The sequence below is a fragment of the Pteropus vampyrus genome, unplaced genomic scaffold, assembly GCF_000151845.1.
Source record: "Pteropus vampyrus isolate Shadow unplaced genomic scaffold, Pvam_2.0 Scaffold66, whole genome shotgun sequence".
Lineage (NCBI taxonomy): Eukaryota > Metazoa > Chordata > Mammalia > Chiroptera > Pteropodidae > Pteropus > Pteropus vampyrus.
In genome coordinates this window covers 4735899-4758570 of record NW_011888847.1, presented here as the reverse complement: position 1 = coordinate 4758570, position 22672 = coordinate 4735899, and the positions used below count along the sequence as shown (strand labels likewise).

The 22672-nt window shown below is 34.6% G+C and overlaps 1 protein-coding gene and 1 pseudogene across 1 annotated transcript in view; both read left to right on the top strand.

Moving 5' to 3' along the window:
• The first annotated feature begins 5800 nt into the window (after window positions 1-5800).
• The window catches only part of DYNC2LI1 (dynein cytoplasmic 2 light intermediate chain 1), a 29695-nt gene continuing 12823 nt past the window's right edge, over window positions 5801-22672 (top strand). The window contains exons 1-9 of the mRNA XM_011361346.2: window positions 5801-5928; window positions 7812-7929; window positions 9783-9817; window positions 12056-12125; window positions 14166-14254; window positions 17442-17628; window positions 18562-18630; window positions 19264-19341; window positions 22512-22588. Coding sequence (XP_011359648.1) covers window positions 5921-5928; window positions 7812-7929; window positions 9783-9817; window positions 12056-12125; window positions 14166-14254; window positions 17442-17628; window positions 18562-18630; window positions 19264-19341; window positions 22512-22588 — 731 coding nt within the window. The 5' untranslated portion in view covers window positions 5801-5920. The remainder of the gene's footprint in view (window positions 5929-7811; window positions 7930-9782; window positions 9818-12055; window positions 12126-14165; window positions 14255-17441; window positions 17629-18561; window positions 18631-19263; window positions 19342-22511; window positions 22589-22672) is intronic.
• On the top strand, window positions 20533-20651 carry LOC111740682 (annotated as a pseudogene).

The following is a 22672-nucleotide window of genomic DNA, read 5'->3' as shown; positions in this document are numbered from 1 at the left end:
TCAAAGCTGAGGTGTACTACTAGTGAAAATGGTAGTTATTACCTCTTTCTCTTGCATTCATGCTTTGTCTTCAGTGGTGCTTTGTTTTATACATATAAAAGAAAGCTGTTTTGGCAAATTGTAATTTTATGACATATGTTTGCATATTGACACATATACAATGTGTATAAACCATGGGGTTCTCCTATGATTTCATTATAAGCTCCTTAAAAGAGCCTATTTCATACAGGTGAGTTGAATGGGCTGTGTTCTAAAAATTTATTTTAAGTGGTTCTGAGTTTTGTGTGTGTTTGTCCTAAAACTCAAATACTGCCACAGCTTGGAAACGAATTTAACTCTCAACTTACAAAAAAAGTTGGTCTCAATTTACAAAGAGTCTTTGTTCTAAAAATGTGTTTATCAGTTGATTGTTTGAAAATGTTTTTCTGTAGAAAAAAATATGTGGTGGTCAGCTTCCTGGAACAAAACATTTAACCCATAATTGTACTGAAGTATAATCCAGGAGAGTTAACCACCATGGATAACCATATTTCTCTAGAAAAAGGCTTTCTGTGTTCCTGGCATACCAATGACACATTTCACCCATCCACCCATGCCAGCTGCCATGGAATTTGGACTCCTTTAATTCAGAGTCTCTGGGCTCATTTCTGTGGAGCCAAGGCTCCAGGGATGTGGGAATTGAAGAGGAGGAAATAAGAAGCAGAAATAATGGAGTGGAGAAACTTCTCTGCTAACTGGTTCATGTAGAAGTTGCATCTCTTCTCACGTGTTCTCCCTATTCTCTTTTCCCTAAAGGAAAGGGATTTTACTGCTACAGAAGTAACTTTAAACTCCACACATAGATATTTAGGGTGAACTGAGATTCATCTATATTTTAGTGGGACCAAAACTCAGAATTTTCTTGGGCATTTAAGTGGGAAGGTCAGTCCTACAGTCAAGAGTTGGATGGGCTTGGGCAGAGGCTGAGGTGAGGAGATGAGATGCATACTTGCTCCATATTATAATTTTACCTGTTGAAGTTAATTTTACCTAAATTGAACATAGTCTCAATGGTTCTGGAGGAATGTTTATAATCAACATCAAACCAAACATCTTCATCGTATGTTTATAATCAACATCAAACCAAACATCTTCATCGTATGTTCCAGTAATAAGAAGGAACAAAAACTTTCACTAGGGCAATATCTATTAGCAAATAACTCTAAAACAAGATATAAATGTTCACCATAGCATTTGAATACAGAGTACCTTTCCTTTTAGCACTTTGTTAACATAATCTTCTAATCGATGAGGTTGGGAAGTGGGGGTGATGTGAAGATGACATTTCTTCCTGAAGGTGTTATAGATTATATTAGTGTCTTTATGAAAATTAGATGACTTCAAAAGAACAAACAGCAAAATAAAGAATAGATAAATGGAGCTACACCAAACTTAAACACTTCTGCACACCCAAAGAAACAATCAGCATAGTGAGAAGGCAACCTGCAGAATGGAAGAAAAGAACTGCAAGTCATATATCTGAGAAAGGGTTACTATCCAGGATAGATAAGGAACTTCTATAACTCAACAACAAAAATCAAAAAAATCGGATCAAAAAATAGGCAAAGGACTTGAATATTTCTCCAAAGAAGATATTCAAATGGCCAATAAGCACAAGAAAATATGCTTAACATCACTAATTATTAGGGAAATGCAAATCAAAACCACAATGAGACATCACCTTATGCTCATCAGGATGGCCACTATCAAAAGACCAAAAAATAAGTAAGTGTCGGTGAGGATACAAAGAAGTTGGAACCTCTATCTACTGTTGGTGGGAATGTAAAATAGTGCAGCCATTGTGGAAAACAGTGTGGAGGTTCCTCAGAAAATTAAAACTAGAAATACTGTGTGATCCAATACTCCTATTTATGGGTATATATCCAAAAGAAATCACAGCAGAATCTCAAAGAGATATTTACACACCCATGTTCATCACATCATTCATCGTAGCCTGGAGGTAGAAGCATCATCAACAGATGAATAGACAAAAAATCTGGTATATACATACAATAGAACATTATGCAGCCTTTAAAAAGAAGGACATCCTATTAATGCATGATTTTAAAAGATAAGAATTTCATCTTTAAGCATGTCAAAAAATAAGAAGGAAATCCTGTCATATGCTACAACATGGATGAAACCCAAGAACATTATGCTAAGCAAAATAAGCCAGTCACAAAAGAGCAAATACTGATGGTTTCCATTCATATAAAATATCTAAAGTAGCCAAAATCATAGAAACAGGGAGGTGATAACCAAGGGCTGAGGGAGGGAGGAGAGAGCCTTAGTGTTTAATGGATATGAAGTTTCCATGTTGCAAGATGAAAAAGTTCTAGAGACCTGTTGCACAACAATGCAAATATACTTACCGAACTGGTTAAAATGGTTAAGAAGGTAAATTTAATGTTATGTGTTTTTTCCACAATAAAAAAAAAAATTATATGAATCTACTTTAACAGTGGCAGTGGCTGTAGAAGACAAATTCCCTGTGTCACTATGTGGGCTGAGGAATCCCCAGGAAACATCTGAATGTTGTGTAACAGAAGGGAAAGCTGGGAAGTTAACTCCTTAAATTTTCAGAAAATATTATGGACCTACCAAACTCCAGAAAGAGTTTCCTTTTATGAGAAAAGTTTGTTGAAAATGAAAACTTGAAAAGCTTAAAGAGAGTTCTTTGTAGCTTTTGGATTATGCAGATTCAAAGATTGTTTTTCCCTGAGATGTAGTCTCATCAACACTGAAGTCATGCCCCACTCTTCATGAAATGTCTTTACATGAGATTACCATTGACCTCCTATCAAATCTAATGGACTCCAAATGGTCTGTCTGTTGGACGGTATCTCAAATTCACCAGGTCCTCTAAGCCTGGTTCTCCAATAAATGGCTAATATACTCATCAGTCACAACGAGAGAAACATCAACTCATCAGTCACAACGAGAGAAACATCAACTTTTCTCCCTTTCTCATAGCCCCCACTTTTTGCTGTCTCATACTTATATTTAAACAGCGCTTTTTTGTTGTAAATTCTAAAATTCAGCTTGAACTAACAGACAAAAAGGATAAATTTTATTACAAGCTTATTAGAATGTCTCACATAATCAGAGAGCTGAGCAACCGAGTCATAAGAGAGGTGAGGACACAGATGAGCCTCAGGGACAACTGGAACTATGAGACATGTACCAGTACTTTCTCTTCATATTTCTCTGTGTCTGTTTCATGTTCTCACTACAAAATAGCTTCTTTATTTAGCAGAAAATATGCTAGTTTTTTTCTGGAGGGGGAATGACTTAATTTTTCCAATTCTACTTTGAAACATCCCAAGTAAGGGCTCTGATTAGCCATGCTGTTTACTCTGAACCACCTCAAATACTCAATATTAGGAGAATTCTTAAGTATATTATTAAAAATTTATGTAGTGGAATATTTTGCTGCCATCAAAGTTATGTTTATGATAGGTTTTTTATAAAATTGATATGGGGAATACATGTTAAAATCAGCATTTTCATTAACTTTATAGTAAAATCTCAACTTTGGAAGAAAAAAGATAGAATGGAATACCAAAATATTTAATAGTTATTACTTCTGGGGTTTGCTTATTTACCCTCTTCTTTTCTTCTGTATATTATTTTTTTTTTGTACCATAAGCTTATGTAACTTTGAAAACAAGGCAAAAAATGTAAAAAACCTTATTGTCACTTTATGGGCTATTGTTAATAGCTTCCATATGGGCTTCCAGACTCAAAAACATCCTTTATGCAGCTGTAAAAAATTATCTCATTGAATCTCATGACACACTCCTATTTAAAATCTTATTTGGTTTCTCATAATCAACACAGTAAAATCTAGACTGCAGGCTCCTTCACTGTAGCCCAATCTACATGTCCAGTTTGCACTCTCACCTTAGCCCCACCAGACACTTTATATGCTTCCACCCCAAACTACTCAGTTCCCCAAATATACCCTGCACACATCTTTATCCTTCTGTACTGTTGCTCATTCCATCCAACAAGCAGCATAAAACTGTTTCCGCCTCCATCACCACCATTGAAATCCTTGAGTCTTTTTTGGGTGATCCAATGGGGAGCTCAAATTTTGTATATTCTTATTTTGAGAACAATTTTCATCTACCAAAGAAGGCCACTTTGTCCAAGTGTAAAGCCTCAGGAGGCATAAGGGTAGAAAATGGAACTCACCTGCTCAATCAGATCAACTGAATCAACTGAATCAAAGCTGATGATCAAGGCCCAGCCAGAGAACTTTCACCTTCCTTGTTACCAAGCTCTCTCCTTCGACCACCTACCCAAGTTACCATGCCTAGTACACAGTAAGCACTTGGCAAAATGTTATCAATGGGGCTTTCTAACTAACATGCAAAGGGATTCTAGAGTTCCAGAACTTAAATTATTATGATTCATTACAATCTGTCCCACATCAGTTTGTGAGCTTATAGACTGGCTAGCCACAGGATATCTATGCTGATTCAGTAACAGGTATATCAATCTCCCTTGCAATCATCCTTTCTCCATTGAACTCCACTCGCATTGCATCCCTTCCGATGTACAAATGCAGTCTTATATGTCACCAAAATGCATCTAGATGTTGGGAGGATTTTTGTCTCCAAAGATTTTATCTGAAGTGAATGTCTTTTTTTTTTTTTTCCTACCAACCATCTGCTTTATTTCCAGGAATGTAATCTTGTGTTTCTATGTTCAAAGTTGCTGATCAGCAGCTTACCACATGATAATGACAATCATTAAGTCATTATAATGTGTCAGACACATGAAAGTTATGTTTTACATACATTTATCTTATTTAAAACTCATAATTCTCTGTGCTTTACAGAATCAGAAACTAAGGCTCAGAGAAATTGAATTGAGTAATTTATCCCTTGTGGCCATGTGGCAACTTAGCTAGTATGGCTAGTCAGGACTTAAATCTACTTCTATCTCACTCTAAAGCCTATGTTCATAAACATTACACCATAGAAACCAAGCCAAGTGGCAGAAAGGAGGAAGGAGAGTATCTCCTTTAGATATCCAGGACATCTTGGCCTAGCAAGCGTGGATCTACTCAGCATTCAAGACAGATCAAACACTGTCATTGCCATGAATGTTCCACCAACTTCATCAGGCATAATTAGTCACATGTTCTTATGTAAAATTTTTGTAATTTTATGTAATAGCTTATGTCACTGACTTACTTTAGGTTATAATTAGTTTCATATGTCTTTCTTAAGAGTTGAGATCTTGTCTTCCTCATCTCTTCATTTCTCACCCTGTGTAGCGCAGAGTATTGCACATAGTAATAACAATATGTTACTGATTTGGAGATAAAGTAAATGAAGTATTGTGGAGCTACATTTCCTTTATTAACTTATTAATAAATGATGTGCTATTACTTAAAACCTGAAACAACTGAACAAGCAGAAAGTTGGAAAATACTAAAACTATAAATATTCTTTTCGTCTAGTAAATCACTAGAAAACAGCTCAGGAGATTGTTTCACCCTCCATTCCCAAATCATTGCTGTTGGGGAGAGAAAAATAACTGAAGAGAGAGCAGAGAACCCTAGCATATATCTGGTACTCGATAGAATATTTTCTTTTTAATGAAAGAACAGCTTTTAGGTTCCAGGTTTGTTACCACGGGCATCTCGTTCTCTCTCATCCTGGGGGAGGAAGATTAGCGTGAGACTAGAAAAAGAACGCTAAGAACTACATTTCCCATGATGCCTTTCTTTCGTACGCAACCCAACCTGCGACGTCGCTCCCATGGCAACCGAAGAGCCTGTACTCCCGGCCCATCTTGGAGTTTGCGGTGTGTCTGATTCTAATCTGGGCCTACGCGGAGCGGTCAACAGTGGGGCGGCCAGAACACGATGCCCAGGTATCCCTTCGACCCTACTTGGGCCCGGCTCACGTTCCCCTCAATAGCCTCCCCTCTTTTCCACCCTAGCCTGGAAGGAGTAGGGAGGGAGAGGCCGCTGAGGGTACTTTTGGGGAGAGGAGTCCACGCGAGACCAGCTGGTGGAAGAAGTTGTGGGTCTGTCCTGCTTGCAACCCCTAGCTGGGTAGTCAGAGACCTGTAGGAACCACTCTTGCGTGTGTGGGTTCTGCCGAAAGCAGGTACAGAAGTTCCCCCGGGTGGAAAAGTCTTAATTTTGAAACATCACTCAACTCCAGCCATTCATTTATTCAATAAAAGTTTCTTGCGGGGCGGGGAATGTTCTAGGAGCGGGGTACAGGCGGTGAACTAGACCACAAAACCTCTTCCTTAGGGATCTCCCCTCCTGATGCAGGAGTTCACAACAATAAAGGGGCTGGGGGGAGGGAAAACTTGCGAAAGCACTGTGAAAGTGTGAAGACCACGTTTAAAAGGGGCAGAGTGAGGGACGGAGGGGATATTGTTGCCAATTTTAATGACCTATCCTCAAGATCATACCTTTTCTGAAACAACTTATTAGGTCGTACATGAAGAGAGAGGTGTCCTGGAGTCCATCACAGAGCAGGATAAATCTTTTCTCACCTGCGGATCGGCGGCGTGATCTCTGTTGAGACTGAACCTTAGTGTGAAAAATTCCCAGCCTCTCACCATATAATTGGTTATAGTTATAAAGTTCTGGCTATAGTTATAAATTTCCACTAGTGGCATGTCTGGTTGCAGCACCTCCTCTCCTCTCTGCTGGGAACTCAGGAAGCAGATAATCACGTTTTGAAAGAACAGTATGTAAATGAAGAGCAGACAGGCCAGGATTGAGTTCCTGGAGACTCAACCTGTGAAATAAATGGATGAATTTTAGTACAAACATTTCGGGGCATCTATTTTGGTCTTCTATAACTTCCTTTTTCATTCTTGGTTCTTGAAGAATAATTATTATGAGCGCTCGATAATTTTAGGTTATTATATATAGGACAAGCCCTAATCTAAATGATTGCATTTTAACAATCAGTCATGACAGTCTTATAAGGTTGGTATTCCTTCTTATTGGCTTTTTAGAGATGAAGAAACAGGTGACTAACACAGAAGCTTGAATATATTAATGCTCAATAAATATTTGTTGAATTAATAAAGGAATGAAGGATCCAGAGAAGTTAGGTAATTTGCCCAAGTTGGCATACATAGAAAGTAGCAGATGCAGGCATACAACACATCAATAACTTGCTCATATATTTTTTTTAGTTCGATATATTTTTTATTTAGGCTTTAAGTTAAACAATGATATCTAATTTGTATAAAATTACGCGTGTAGAGAGACGAATAAAAGTATGATTTTCAAAATGTGATTTTCGGTGATTTTTTTTACCCTTCTTTATATTTTATATATTAAAAACAGGAATCTTGAACCAAAAATATAATTTAAAAAAAAAAAACAAGTATTTCAGGGAGCAGGGATTATTTGGTACACTGGTTTTACACATTCCCCCGTTTTCCTAGATGTTGTTGGTTTTCAAGTTGTATGTTTCCAAAAGTCGTACATTCATATAAGTCTGAGAAGCTAACACATAGCTTTCAACTTTGCCTGAAAGCTCCAGAATAAGAAACCCTCAAATCCTGGTGATAAAGACTCTGCATATCGTTTTGGACTTTCTTTGATGAACCAGTCCAAAGAAAATGACTAATCCTCAGAAGTTTTACCAGCTTATTGTCCCCCCAGAAAATAACGTTGATTTGTTTTATAAATTTGACTGAAATAACATTTCCCTGTGCTTGAAATATTAGAAAGAATTATTTTTGTTTTCCTGAATTTTATTTTTCTGCCTCTCATTTAGCGAAACTCTCTGGGAAATTGCAAAAGCTGAAGTGGAAAAACGAGGAAATAATGGAAGTGAAGGTGATGGAGTTGAAATTGGAGAAAAATCTGTTTTCTTCATTGGCAGTAAAAATGGGGTAATGTCTTTTTTCCTACTTTTTTTTTTTTAAGTACTGTGGTGATTTAACAACTAGTGGTAAGATTTATATTAATACTTTGCTAAAAATGTGTCTACTTCGACGCTTTCACCAGATGATCAATCTTCAGCATGCTGGTTATTTCAGAGCTGGTTGTGCCCTGTATGAGGGTGTCCTGCTCATAGCTGAGTGGATACTTACATCCAGCTGAGCACTTCTTGTCAAGTGGTGTGCCCTGACGCGGGCCACAGCAGCTGGAGGACTGTCTAATTCTAATTAAACTTCCCAGAGGAGTCATCTTTTCCCACTTTACACAAAGGCACCATAAATGCTGATCTGATGGTCATATTTATAGGTCACTTGTACAACTAAGTATGTAGATAATAAAAACATGAACCATAGAGGATATGATATATTTAATCTTCACTTATCTTAACTTAAAGTCACAGAAATTGAAGGAAACTTGGAGATTCTATAGTCTTCTACAATAGAGATTCTTACCCTGGGGACCATAGAGATACTTCTTGGGGTCAGTGAACTCCTTAGAAATGTATGCAGAATTGTGTGATTGTGTATCAGTGCATTTTTTCTGGGAAATTAGATTTTCCCAGAATTCTAGCACCTCCGCAATAGGTTAAGAGCCACTTCAGACAGTGATTGTATAGTTTAGGTTTGAATATCTCCAGCAATGGGGGAGTTCTCTTCCGTAAGGCAACCTGTTTTAATTTTTGTTAATTCCTAGTTACTAGAAAACCTCAGTCTGTTTCATTGTAACTTCCACCATTTGGTTCTAATTCTGACCTGTAAAAGTATGGAAATAAATCTAATTCCTCTTCTACTTGGTAAATCTTCAAGTATTTTTTAAATGCCCTTCAAATAGTTAGTGGCCCCTCAAATAATTAGTGGCCACCACCTTGTCCTCATGGGTCTTTCCTTTTCAGCTTTATCTTCATTTATTTCAGCCATGTCTTCTATGTCATGGACTCTGTATCATTCATGGATTCTCTATCTGTCATGATTTTTTGTAACTCTCAACTGGAATTATTCTAACGTGTAAGTCTTAGGATGGAACAGAATTTTTGAGGTTTTGCTTAACTATAGTAGACTAGAACAGGTCCGCCAGCTTCTCTTTTTCCAGATGCTATACTACTGTTATTGTATAGAAAGATTTTAGTAACCACCTAACGCTGTTTACTAAGGTTGAGCTTGAGATCTGTCTTTTTTGTTCATACTGTTATTTTGTCCTTACTTATATTAGATTGGGCCATTTGTTACAATGTGTTTTTGTTTTTATTTTTAATTACTTTTATTAAAATAAATCATGTATGTTATCCTAAAAAGAAACTTAAAATAAGTATATCCTCTAGAAATAAACAAAAAAAAGTACTCTAACCCAGTATCTGGATTGCTTACTTTGAACGTATTTGCCACATGTCCTTTATTTGTATGTTATCTTTTTTCTTTATTTCCGCTTCAACAATTGGAATTCAAACATTTTAGAAGACACTAATCATCAGCTTAACCAGTAATTAGCATTGATGAGTAGACAGAAAATGTAAGACAGCTGCCAAGTTGACCACTAAAGTGAGGTACGATTTGCTAGTATTTGTCATCTGCGGGACTTTATAATTATAATAATAGCAGTGTAGTTACACTGTGATGAAAAGTTGACAGTTAACTTTTTCCACTTATCAAACTTAGGAACAATTCTGAAAGTTTCTAGTTTCCAGGTAATTTATCATTCAAGTGATTAAAAAGCTATTTTGGGCCACAATTATGAACAATAGTAAAATTTTACATATGGATGACATTAACACAATATTCTTTTCTTTTTTTTTTTTTTAAATTCCCAGGGGAAAACTACTATTATCCTAAGGTGTCTTGACAGGTAAGTATTATGTTAACCTTTAGACTACATTTTTTGTTTATTCTAGTTGCATAGGGCAAGTTAGATTCTTAAAGACATATGGAAGGAGAATAAATTTGAGGTCCAAACAAAATAATTTAATTCCTGGTGAATCCTTAGGATTGCCTTTAAAATCTTCTTTAAAAATAAAACCAGAGAGAGGAGGTAGATGAGGTAAAAGGGGTCAAATATGTGGTGACATTAAAGAATTATAAATAAATAAAATTTAAAAAATAAAGAAAGAAATAAATAAAACCAACAACAACCAAAAAAATTATACAGAATTAATACTATATTCCCCTATTGGTGGGGGGAAATCAACATAACTACACTGCCTATGATAGTACTTACTTACTTTTTGGCTCTGCTACTGTGATATTTAAATTATTTTTACTCTACCTAGTCCATGATTATTTGAATATTAGTCATAATCTTTAAATTATTCATGGATATAATTTCAAAGCACAATGTTGGTCCTCAAACTGTACATTTTACCATTTGTTTTATATAGCTCATAACCTTCTATACTATAGAAGGGTGCCATCAGGTTAAGATTCATGTCATAATTGGTAGATATTGAAGTTGATGAGGGAAACCTCCAACAAATTTTGGAAGATATTTGTTTGCTACTTCATTCCAGTGCCTCTTTTCTGTAACTTCTCCAAAAACATCAAAAGAGATGGAATTTGGTCTTAAGGTCGCATTAAAGAAATCATTCATTTAAAAAAACATTATTAAAGAATACAAATAATAGGATCCTGGATTTGTATAATTCCTTTTATCAGCAAAATTGTTTCTTAGAAGAACCATCCACAGTGACACCTGCATCATCTTTCCGTCCCCAGGAATTATGGCTCTTTTTAGGCCAGGTGTGTATCCCATTACAAACAAGTCATCCAATACAATGTCAGTTGAGGATGAAACTAAATGCTAAATTGATCTGAAAATTATGAATTTTAGTTCCTTGAAAGTCTATTTAGAAAAAGATCAGTTCTTCAAATTGTAGGTTAAATATCAGCATTTATAAATTTTGTCTTAAAAGCAGCATTTTGTTTCATAAAAGGAAATTTTTATCTTTCAGGAAATATAACCAAATATTATTATATACATATATGAAAAAAGATACTTGCAGGGATGATATACAAAATAAACATAGATTTCTAAATCACAAATTAAAAATTATTTCTCTTCTCCAAATTAAAAATAGATATATACTAATATTATTCAACCTTAAAAAGGAAGGAAATCTTGTCATGTGCTACAACATGGATCAACCTTGAGGATAGATACTTAATGAAATGTGTTAGTTACAAAAAACAAATACTGTATGATTTCACTTACATGAGGTATCTAGAGTAGTCAGAGTCATAAAAACAGAAAGTAGAATGGTGTTTGCCAGGGGCTGGAGGGAGGAGAAAATGGGGAGTTGTTGTTTAATGGGTTTGGATTTGTTTTCTAAGATGAAAACGTTCAGAAGTTTGGTTGTACAACAATGTGAATATACTTAACACTAGTGAACGGTACATTTAGAAATGGTTAAGATGATAAATTTATGTGTTTCTCCTACAATAAAAAATTAAATAGCTACATACCATAAAACTGCTTACCAAGCCCTGTAAGCTATAGTGTAAATAATTCATCAAATCATTCTAATATTTTTTAAATCATTCGTCAATTTTTAGGACTTATTAAGATAATTTGTAGCTCTCACTAGATAAATGATGTCTGCATTCGAGCTGTGATTTAAGATAGAGAACTGTATTCAAGTCTTCATCGGTGTCTTCTTTAAATTGATAGTCATTAGGTTCCCAGCTCCCCAGATCAAGGCTGAGCACAAACCTGATGTCACTGCTTCCCACATGGCCTGGATGCAGAAAGCCTGTGCCATAACGTGACCATCAACACTACCATCAACACTGCCAGCTCCATTGCCTTTTCCACTTGCCCCAACGGTGCCTCTAGAGGCTACCACATTATGCAGGTGCCATTATTCACCTCTGCAGCTGCCACTAAAATCCATTAAGATGGTTTTTTAAAGGCTTATTGATTTTTTATATAATTTTAAAAATCATTTTTACTTTAATGCTATTATGCAAGGTAACTTCTCTACTAATAAATTAAGAAGAAATTTTAAGAGAAAGCAAACATGAATCAGGTAAGATGATAGCATAAGAAAATAATGTCACCCACAATGGTAATGCTATCTGTCTTTACGTACAGGGATGAGCCACCAAAACCAACCTTAGCTTTGGAATATACGTATGGAAGAAGAGCAAAAGGGCATAATATAGTGAGTGTCTTTTTGAGTGGTATTGCTATGTCCATAGATGGAGAAGTGATGATGCTGACTTTACATTTTCTATCTTATCTGCAATCAGAAAACATATCCAGCTGTATATTTCATAGCTATGTAGTTTTAAATTTCAAATGCAATTCAGCAGATATGAAGCCAATTCAAACTGAAAATATTTTAGCCTTCTCATTTGTTGTGTCTTAAAATGCTGAAATAAGATTCCTTTGTAACTTGAATGTATGTTTTTTGGCATGTTTATATTAATTGTATTAATGTGACTTTTTCTTTTTTCAAATGAGAATAATATTGTGAGTTACCTACTGTCTGCCAAAGTATCTGCCAAAAATATGAGTTTAACCTGTGGAATATTTGTGAAAATATTCTTATCAAAATCTAAATTATTAGCATTTTTACAAATACACCATAAAGTTGATAATATTATTTGAAACTGCAGGCCCTGATTGATTATAGTCCTGTCTTCACTCATTTTAGTGTCTTTTCAGAGGAAAGTTAGAAATTATTCAGGATAGAGGGAGAGTTAGGGGGATAAAAAAAAATCCTAAATAGAATTCTGTTTTGGAGTTCTCACAGCAAAGGAGGTCATTTCTTAAAGTTAGCAGTATGGAAGAACAATCTAGAATGGAAGGTTCCCCTCTCCCATAACACAAGCAAATTTTTAAAGACTGATGTAGTCTAAATGTTTGATCATTAGACAATGTGTAGAATTAAAACTTTCTGATTTCACCAGTGAAATTTGGTTATTAAAACTGTGAAATTAAAAAGAAAAGAAAAAATAACATTGAGATACAGGAGAACTTTATTTTTGTGACTCACATGAGTGATAAGCCTAGAAATGGAATTATTCTTTTATTAGAAACTTTGAGACAACTTTTAAAAGCTTAACTTTTGAGAAGAGCTATGAAAACCTCCCTTCATCAAATTATGAATCAAGGGAGATTTTCCAATGAAAAATTATTTTTCCCACAAACATTAACAATTCAAATATCAATAGTCGAACAATTTTAGTGATTACGAGATGATAATTTGTCAAAAATACATATCAATTTATCTAAAACTTGCTTTAATGACCATCTGTTTCTTCAAAGTTCATGGTAACAGATACATAAAACTCAGGTGATTCTTTTTCACCTATTTTTTTTCTTTAAACTTTCTGCTATCAAGTTGGGCTTGTCAACATTTAAGAAGATTCATGTCTTTCATAAATTTAATGTTCCCTGAGAGTTTTAATGGAAGCACAGTCTTGGTGTCCTGAAGGCTCTTCAGCATCACAGTGGAAGCAGAGATGCCATTAGCTAGGAATTTTGCCATGGTCTTATTTCCAAGCTACTTGGCTGCCTAGCCTTTTCTACCCCCTAATATTTAAGAGCCCTATAAAAAGGCAAGCAGTTGTTTAGGCTCTTCTTATTCCCCGACCTACCTCTTGTATTGCCAGGGGTAGCCTGCCAGATTCCCCAGGGGCATCAGGCACAGACTGTCTGCTTTATTCTTTGCTCAGGTAATCCTGATCTGCAGCTGCGACTGCCATCTGTTCGACCCATTTCCTCATGCTTTATCTGTTCATCTAATTTATTTTGTGAGCTTCTGCCAACGTAAATCAGCATGTTTTTCTATTCAACTGTTTTATTTCTATCTAGAATTATAACGCTTTTCAAAAAAATAATATCAAATGTTTTCAAGGGGTTAATTTTATTTCGCATTTAAGTAAGTGTCTGCTACATATGATATTTACAGAATTGGGACACTATTTATGTCTTCTGTTAAGGTATTACTACAATTAGGGCACTTACATATACACACATATTTTTTGTTTCATCTTCGTTCTTTAGAATATGTGTTTTGGTGCATTTTGAAGGATGGGCTAGAAAAAGAGGTTAGTTTTGACTGCCAAGAAAGGGTTGACGGAGGACTACAGTACTTTGTATCCATAATTATTACTGACTGATGCTAATGAAGTATCAGAAGTATTTAAATTTTTAAAAATCAAAAAAATTAATATAAAAAATCCTGTTTTTTCAGCCAAAAGATATTGCTCACTTTTGGGAACTAGGTGGAGGAACCTCTTTATTGGACTTAATCAGCATACCAATCACAAGTGATACCTTAAGGTAAGTGAGCCAGCTCCAGGAACAGTTTTTAGTAAGTACCCAGTAGTATTCACAAGATGAATATGAATAGGCTTTTTCGAATCAGAATTTTGGGGGACAGTTTTGTGTTGCTGAAGGCTTATGCTCACTTACTCTCTATGTGCTTAAACTCTAATGCTTCCAGAGCAGTTTAAAAAGAACTAAGGCTACAGCCTGTGCTAAAGTGAAATAGCTGAGATTCTAGCCAGCAACATATTTTGCAAGCCTCCAAACAAACAAAATACGTCAAATAACACTTGGGCAATGAATTCACTTGGCAAAAATAAATTTTAAAAACTTAATTCTTTCTAATACTCACCCAAGTGTGAGCTAATTCAGCCCTGAGTTTTTTCTTTAGCTGGATATTATAAGTCTACCTTTGAGTGTAATGCGAATTAATACTGTTGAAGCATCATTCGAGGGAAGGATATGAGTTAGAAGAGGAAGAAAATCTCTTTATTTGCTGATGTTAAGAAATAGAACTTTAGGGAAAACCTCAATCTCATTGGTGGTGTTTTCCTGACAATGCCTCCTGCATGTTGGCCAAATCAAATATGGAAGATTGTGACATTTCTCACAGTATTTCTGGGAACCTATCCTAGCCAAGGAAAACAAAAATTTTTAAATCTGAAATATCTTACTCTTGTAAGAGTTGAACACAAACCATTGCTGCTGCTTGAACCAAATACAAAAGGCATGACAATTATTTATTTCATCCATTAAGATCTTTAGAGTATGGAATTATTACTTGTTAATGGGACAACTATTTTTCCATAACTAGCTGGTTACAGGTAATATTAGCTTTATTTTTCCCATGATTTTTTTTCTTTTAAAGAAATATAATTTACTGTGTTTAGCTTATTACAAAAGTAATGTGTGCTCACATAGAAAACTTGTAAAAATACTAAAAGGTACAAAGAAAGAACACTCAAAATCACATAAAAAATAATCAATTTTAACATGTTGAGATATTTCTTTCACTATTTTCAGTGTTTGTAAATATACTTTGTAGAGATTTAGAATGTTTTATGTGTACATTCAGATTTTACTTTTTCACTTCTAACCACTATTTCCCCCTCACATTATTTTTTAGAGACTTGGACTTTTACTACTCCCTAGTTTTTCATTTGTCCTCCTTAAACAGAGACAAATAATCAAGCTGCCTAGGAATTTGAGTACCTCACGGTGGTGTGGTTGAGAAGAGACTGTTAAGGTGGGAGGTACCTGAGCTGCCAATTAGCATGGCCTGAGGCTAAAAAGAATTTGGCTCTTACCAGGGTTGTGAGCTGGCTCCAGTTCTGTCCCTGACTTATCACATCACCTTGTTACATTACCTCACTGCCCTTTTCTATGACCAACAGGGTTTGGGCCTGATGGGCTTGTGAAAATTCTCATTTTTGTAGGAAACCAAATCTTTCCACAGGCTCTTTAATACCTGACTTTGTCAGTTCTTGCTCTTCCTTTTTCTGGTATCCCAGGGCAGCTGGAGCCTGCTTTAAGAGAGAGGAGAGGTCAAGGTTTTGAACAGAGGGAAGGGGAGCCATAGGCTTGGGTCCAGAGTAAGTTGCTGAATGGTAAAAGAATTCATGGAAAACATTTCACTCCTAATGTACTTGCAAATCGCAGAGTGTTTTGTGACTGGAATTAATTTGACACATAATTTCCTTGTGTCGCACAAAGCCCAGCAACTTGAGAAAATAATACTGCCAAATGCTATTAGGTACTGTTTATCTTTTAAATGGCTGTTCATAGAATAATTATAGATACATTGAAGATTTCCATAGACTTTAGATAAATTGTAATAGAGCATTTTCTATGGTCTGATTCTTTGTTTAAAGAGGTTGGGGTTTTTCGTGTTTTTTTTTTTTTTTTTTGCTTTTTAACTTTTTTTTAGCTGTCATTTGCTATGGAGGTAAAAGTAACACAAGTACTTCCAGTGCAATGAAAACACAAATTTTAATCTTGAAAAAAAGTTGAACAATCCATTTCTTTTTTTGCTTAAAACAAAGTTAATTTGGAAAAAAGTGATAAATTTTATGTTATATATATTTATTTCACCACAAGAAAAAAAGCCCATGCTAAATCCCTGAAAATAAAATTAGTTTCCTTACTATTAAATATATATCATATTATTGTTGCAGTTAAGCAAAACTGTTTATGACCTTATTAAAATGATATAGATATGATTGGCTAGACAATCATTTTCTAGAAAATCTTCATAATTAACGTCTAAAAGACTACTTTCTGAATTTAGACCTATAGTATAGAATTAAATTACTCTTTTGCTTGAATTACACAAAATAGTTTGTTTGCTCAAAATAAGCAAAATATCTGACTATATTATAAAGTAAGTAACGTACAGTTCCTTGCTATATCTACTAGCAGAATGTGTGCCCTGTTGATCAAGGATATAATTGGCCCATGATTATGGCTCTACATACTTATTATGAATTTTCAGAAATACTTCTAGATTTATGTTTATTTTTTATTGCGGTAAAATATCATAACATAAAAGTTACCATTTAGTCATTTTTAAGTTTACAGTTTAGTGGCATTAAGTATATTAATACTGTTGTGATATCATCACACCGTCAATCTCCAGAACTTATTCAACTAACTAAACTGAAACTCTGTACCCGTTAAACAATAACTCCCTATTATCCCTTCCCCTAACCCTTGGCAATCACTACTCTACTGTTCATATCTATGACTTTGACTACTTTTTATTGTGAAGATTAAATAAGCTAGATAGTCCCCAAGGTAGTCTATCAGTAAATCTATTTCCTTTTCCCTTGCCTGGTTGTGCTGCTGCTGTTATTATTATTTTTGTTTCTCTTCTTTGGAATACACAGTAACATTAGATCTAGACATGGCCTCATTGGACCCAGTTGCTTGCAGATTATTCGAACTGAATTATTATTATTTCAAACAAAAACTTCAGTGCCACTCTTGATTGTAATACTTAAATATGACTAGAGAAAATCACTCAAATAAATAAAGATATTACTTTAGGCTGGATTTTTTTTTTTTTTTGTCTTAGAAAATTGCTGTGAGGTTTTATTTTCTTAAGCTATAGTGTTATTCTGAGATAATAACTTTCAGTATAGTAGGGTTTCAACATGGTAATTATTTTGAGTCTTTTTTGAATGATGTTTTTTTATTTCTTTAGGACATTTTCTATTGTTCTTGTTTTGGATCTTTCAAAACCTAATGACCTTTGGCCCACTATGGAAAATCTGTTGCAAGCCACAAAAAGCCATGTGGATAAAGTGATAATGAAACTGGGAAAGACAAATTCTAAAGCAGCTTCTGAAATGAGACAGAAGATATGGAGTAATATGCAGAAGGACCATCAAGTGAGTTGCTATTGGGATAATTCCTGGAATCCTTAGCCCCATATATAGTTAAAGATAACATCACAAACAACTTCTCTAGATTTTTATGCACGACTTGAGATTCATTTGATGTAGATGAACCTGCTCACTGGAAAATTATAGCAATTTAATGAAACCTCAGTAAGAGCAAAACAAGGAAAAAGATTTCTTGTTTCTTCTTGTTAGACATCTGCTGTGATTGTTATGGTATATTAAGTAGTCAAAGAAAATAGTTTTAAAGTAGTCGTTTGATACTGATTGTATAAAATGAAGATTAAAAAACTAGACTGTACAGAAGTCACCTGGCAAAAACTAGATGAAGCTACAGATTTGAGCAAGGAGTAGAGTTTAAACAGCCTTCACCATCACTCTATATTTTACATTCATTTAGTGTCATATGTTCAATATCTTTTTATCATCTGACAACTAATTAAATCATAAAGTTGCAATGGTAACAAACAAGTTCTTTAAATACAATCATGCATATCATCTTCTATAAAACTAAGAGCAGTGTTTTATATTGCCCAAAGTTGATATGAATATTTTTACATAGGTCATATCAGAATAAAACTGATAGTTTACGGTTCCTCTGTATGTAGTATAAGTCCCATTGCAACAAACAATTAATACAAAATCATAAAAACAAAAACACAGAAACAGGAAGACAACATGTTATACAAGAAAATAAAAGGTCAGAATACAAAAAAGAATAAATATCATAGTAATTTAGGGACTTGCCATTTCTACTTTTATACTTAGGAAATACAGTTTATTAAGTGAAATTATTGGAACAACCTCTGTGTCAAGCAAACAAATCAACATCTATGAAGAGAGTTAACGTAGTGTATTTTTAGAAGTAATTAGAAATTGTTGAATATATACTAATAAACAATTATAATGAAATGTATTTAACAGGATCGTGAATTAATTGACCCATTTCCAATACCTCTGGTCATAATTGGAAGTAAATACGATATTTTTCAGGTAAGCTCTTCCACTTCTAATTGAGTTTTTCATACATGCATGTCTATGCTTTATGGGAGAGGAACCAAAGTAATAACAAAATGAGAAAACTACCTCTCAGAGGGAGAGGTCAAGGAGTCACACATCTTGAAGAGGGTAGAAAAGAGGATATAGTTGGGAAAGAGAAAATAGCTAAAGGACAATAAATACAGTGGAATAGGGATAAGGCAGTAGAATGGGGATAAGGTAGAAGATTTAGAAATTGTATTTTTAACCTAGTCACTGAGGGATAGGACTTACTTCCCAACTTTTAAATTGAAGAAGGTAGAAAATTGGTTTCTTCTTATCTTCGCTTGTCAGAGAATCCTTAGGGTATTCCACACTGTAAATATGTGCCGATATCTAAATTCTACTGAGCTAAGTGTTTAAACAAGGAGAGATCTGATAGCTGTAGCTCTAGAAGGCTGCAGCTATTGTTCAACTCTCTATAGAAACAAATATCAAGGTAATGGAATCCTACTCCTGAGGGTGTGTTCAAAAAAAAAAAAAAAACCCTAAGAAATCCTCTATTTCTGTATTTAATAATTTGCATCTCATGCTACAGATATTTAGTTCTCTCAACTTGTTTTTCATTTTAATAATATGTTTCTTCAGGATTTTGACTCTGAGAAGAGAAAGGTAATATGCAAGACACTTCGATTTGTTGCACATTATTATGGAGCATCATTAATGGTTTGTACATTTCCTATCTTTTGGGCTTGAATAGACAGTACCAAATTTGGAAAGATTAGCAACTTGATGCACAGTTACGAATACTAATGCTTTTACGGATAGACATCACCTCCTCCTTTCCTTTTCCGTTGGCTAAAAGCCCTCTTGTTACAGTGTTTGATAATGGTATCTATACAACACACCGCTAGATGGCCAGCCATTTCTTTGGTGCAGAAGTTCAAAATTGCTTATATCCATAGACCCCATCAATCTTAAGAGATAAATTGGTTATTTTTTAATTCATTTTCAGCTTCCCTTAATAATTGGAATCTCTATTCTCATAAAAGAAAAGAGGGGGTGGGGGGAAACTTTAACAATATGTTCTTTTCTAAACTTAAAAAAAAAATGCTGTTTGTTGCAGAGGTTAAAAACATGAACTTGGGAGTCATGCTGTCTGGGTTCAAATCTCAAGGCAACTATTTACTAGATATTTGATCTTGGACAAGTCACTTAATCTCATTTAAGCTTAGTCTCTTCCAGAGTAAAATGAACAGCAAGCCAATTTTGCTAGATATCCTTCAATGCAATAAAATAGAAAAACATTTTTTTTTAATTTAAAAAAATACAATTTTCCTATTTGATGGTCTCTTTCCCCCTGAAGTGCTCAGAGAAACCAGGAGATAACATGGTCTAGCTTTCATAAAAATTTAAAACTTTTATCCTTTTCAGAAGACTGCAAATAAATGTCATTATATATTTTCTTTGAAATCATCACCTTTTATGTTTGTACTGTATTTGCTTACATATTGGGTTGAACAGACTACTTTGTAAATATTTTTCTTTGCTATTTTGAAAAGATATGGAGAATTTAAAGTGAATGACTCATCTCGGGTGAGTCAAAAGCGAAAACTATGGATCATGTAGTTCCTTGTTTCTACTGCTAGATAAGGGTTCACATTTAGTTCTAGTTAGTTAGGTAAGGGAAATCTCTACCATTCTTTTTGGAACAAATCATATTTAATGATCAGTCAAGGCCCAGTCTGGTCTTATGGATACAAAATTAAATGAAATCAGGTCATTCAGGTCATGGCAGACCTGGGATTGACCATGGCCTAGAAGACCCTAGAAGATCAGGGCTGGGACAAGAAAAAGGATTTGAGAAGGGCTTCATCTCAGTTTCAGTAAGCCCAAGAGATTAGAAGTTGGGGTTAAGTCTACGGCCATGCCACCCTGAATAAGCCCGATGCTGTCTGATCTCGGAAGCTAAGCAAGGTCGGGCCTGATTAGTACTTGGATGGTAGACCACCTAGGAAGACCAAGTGCTGTAGGCATAAAAAATAAAAAATAAGAGATTATAAGCTGGCAAGGTCCTTGCAATCTGTGAGGTCAACCAAGGGTTGCCTTGCCTAAAAAATAAATAAGTAAATAAAAATAAAATTTAAAAAGTTAAAAAAAAAAGTATTTAGCAGTTGGGGTTAGAGGAGTGCTTCTGGACCACCAAAGGAACCGTGAAACTTTTCTAGCTACCCAAGCCGGTAAGAGAGTAGCCAAAGTTCTCAGTGCCCTATCTTTTCATTTCACTTCTGCTCTTACCCTATACTCCATTCAAGGGAGTGAATTGGGTACTGCTTTACAAGATTCAATGATTCTCAGCAGTTTTTTTCAGCACTATAGTTGATCCTTTATATTTCAGTCAAGAATACTGATTCAATGCTATGAGCAATTTAATAAAGTTAACAAAAACAAAAATAGAAAAACATTGATAAATAGGACCAGATTCAGTGGAAAGCCACCAGGATGGTAGGCGACTTAAAATGATGATATATGAGAAGGAGTGTAAAATTATATTGTCATCTAGAAACTGATAATGCTCTTTCAAAATCTGAAGGACTGTTACATGGCAAAGGGACTCCCTAGGGAGACCACCTAGGAATACCAGGTGCTGTAGTTAAAAAAACAAAAAACAAAAAACAAGGAATCAATAGAAAGAGTTTAATTCAAAATAAGAAAGAATATTCTAATACTACCATTACCTGAAAATGGAATGGGTTGCTTTGGGAGATAATGAGTTCCCAGGCATTGCGTTTATCCAAGCAGAAGCTCTATAGCTGTTTGTGGAGGATGTTTTCAAGATAATTGATGCAGCACATGGTGGGTTGAGTTAGAAAACTTTTCATGTCCTCTCAGCCCTGTGAAATACATTTATGATGAAATTTTTTCCCTCTCCATATAGGGAATATAATAATAATAATAAGAGTTTTTTAAATTCAGTTAAAATTTTTTATATTTAAAAAAATTGTATTAATAGAAGCACTTGTTTCAATTTTTAAAAACAAATGTATCATATCTTATATTTTCACATGAACGTTCTCCATTGAATTCTTTCCTTGAGAGCCTGTTCTTAATCCAAAATGAATCTTATCCTGAAAATTGATCTCTGCTTTATAATTACATTTCATTTTGGTTCAAGGCTGTTTTTCCTATTTTCATACATCTTAGACATTCTGATTTTGCTGAGTGACTTTTGGCATTTCCAGAACTCAAATTTAGTCATAAAAGATTTGTAGGGTAACCATATGTCCTGGTTTTCACCCAATGTCTTAGCTTATTAATAATACCTACCTCCTTTCATTCTCTAAAGTATTCTAGTTATGGTCACTCTAGTTATATACCACTACTGAGAATGTTCAGTAGCTTATTTTGCAGGCTCCAAAGGCAATTCAGAAGAGAAGTTAAAAAATCATTTTAGTAAGTATCAGTATTGTTAGATTAATCTGCAGCCACCACATTAACTGCTTTGAAGGCAGTAATATATCCTTATCGGAAGAGTTATTTATGATGTACATACCTCCTATTTTTTAACCAACTAGATTGCATTTTGGCAATGATTATAACCCGTATGTGGGAGTAGCTGCAATGATTAGTGCATAAACACAGGTTCCTTCAATATAATGCTCTCATGAAGTTTGAAGAGTCAGTGAAAACAAATTTATCAAAATTTCTTTCTTTTCCTTTACTCAGGTTTTGTTATGTCTACTCAAACATAAATATTTGTTGGGCAAATAAATAGTACTTCTCTCTGCAATCTGTACTTGTTCAAAGCCATATTTATGTTACCTATTTCTGTGATTTGAAAGCAGAGTATTTCATTTATTTTCATGTGTTTTTTTTTTGTTGTTTTTTTTTTTTAGTTTACCAGTAAATCAGAAGCTTTATTACTAAAAATACGTGGAGTTATCAACCAGTTGGCTTTTGGTATTGACAAAAGGTACTATTAAAATGAATTTTTTATATCTTTTTATTTTATTATTTTTTGGCCAGTGTTGTCTTCTCTATTGTTCTCACCAGCCTT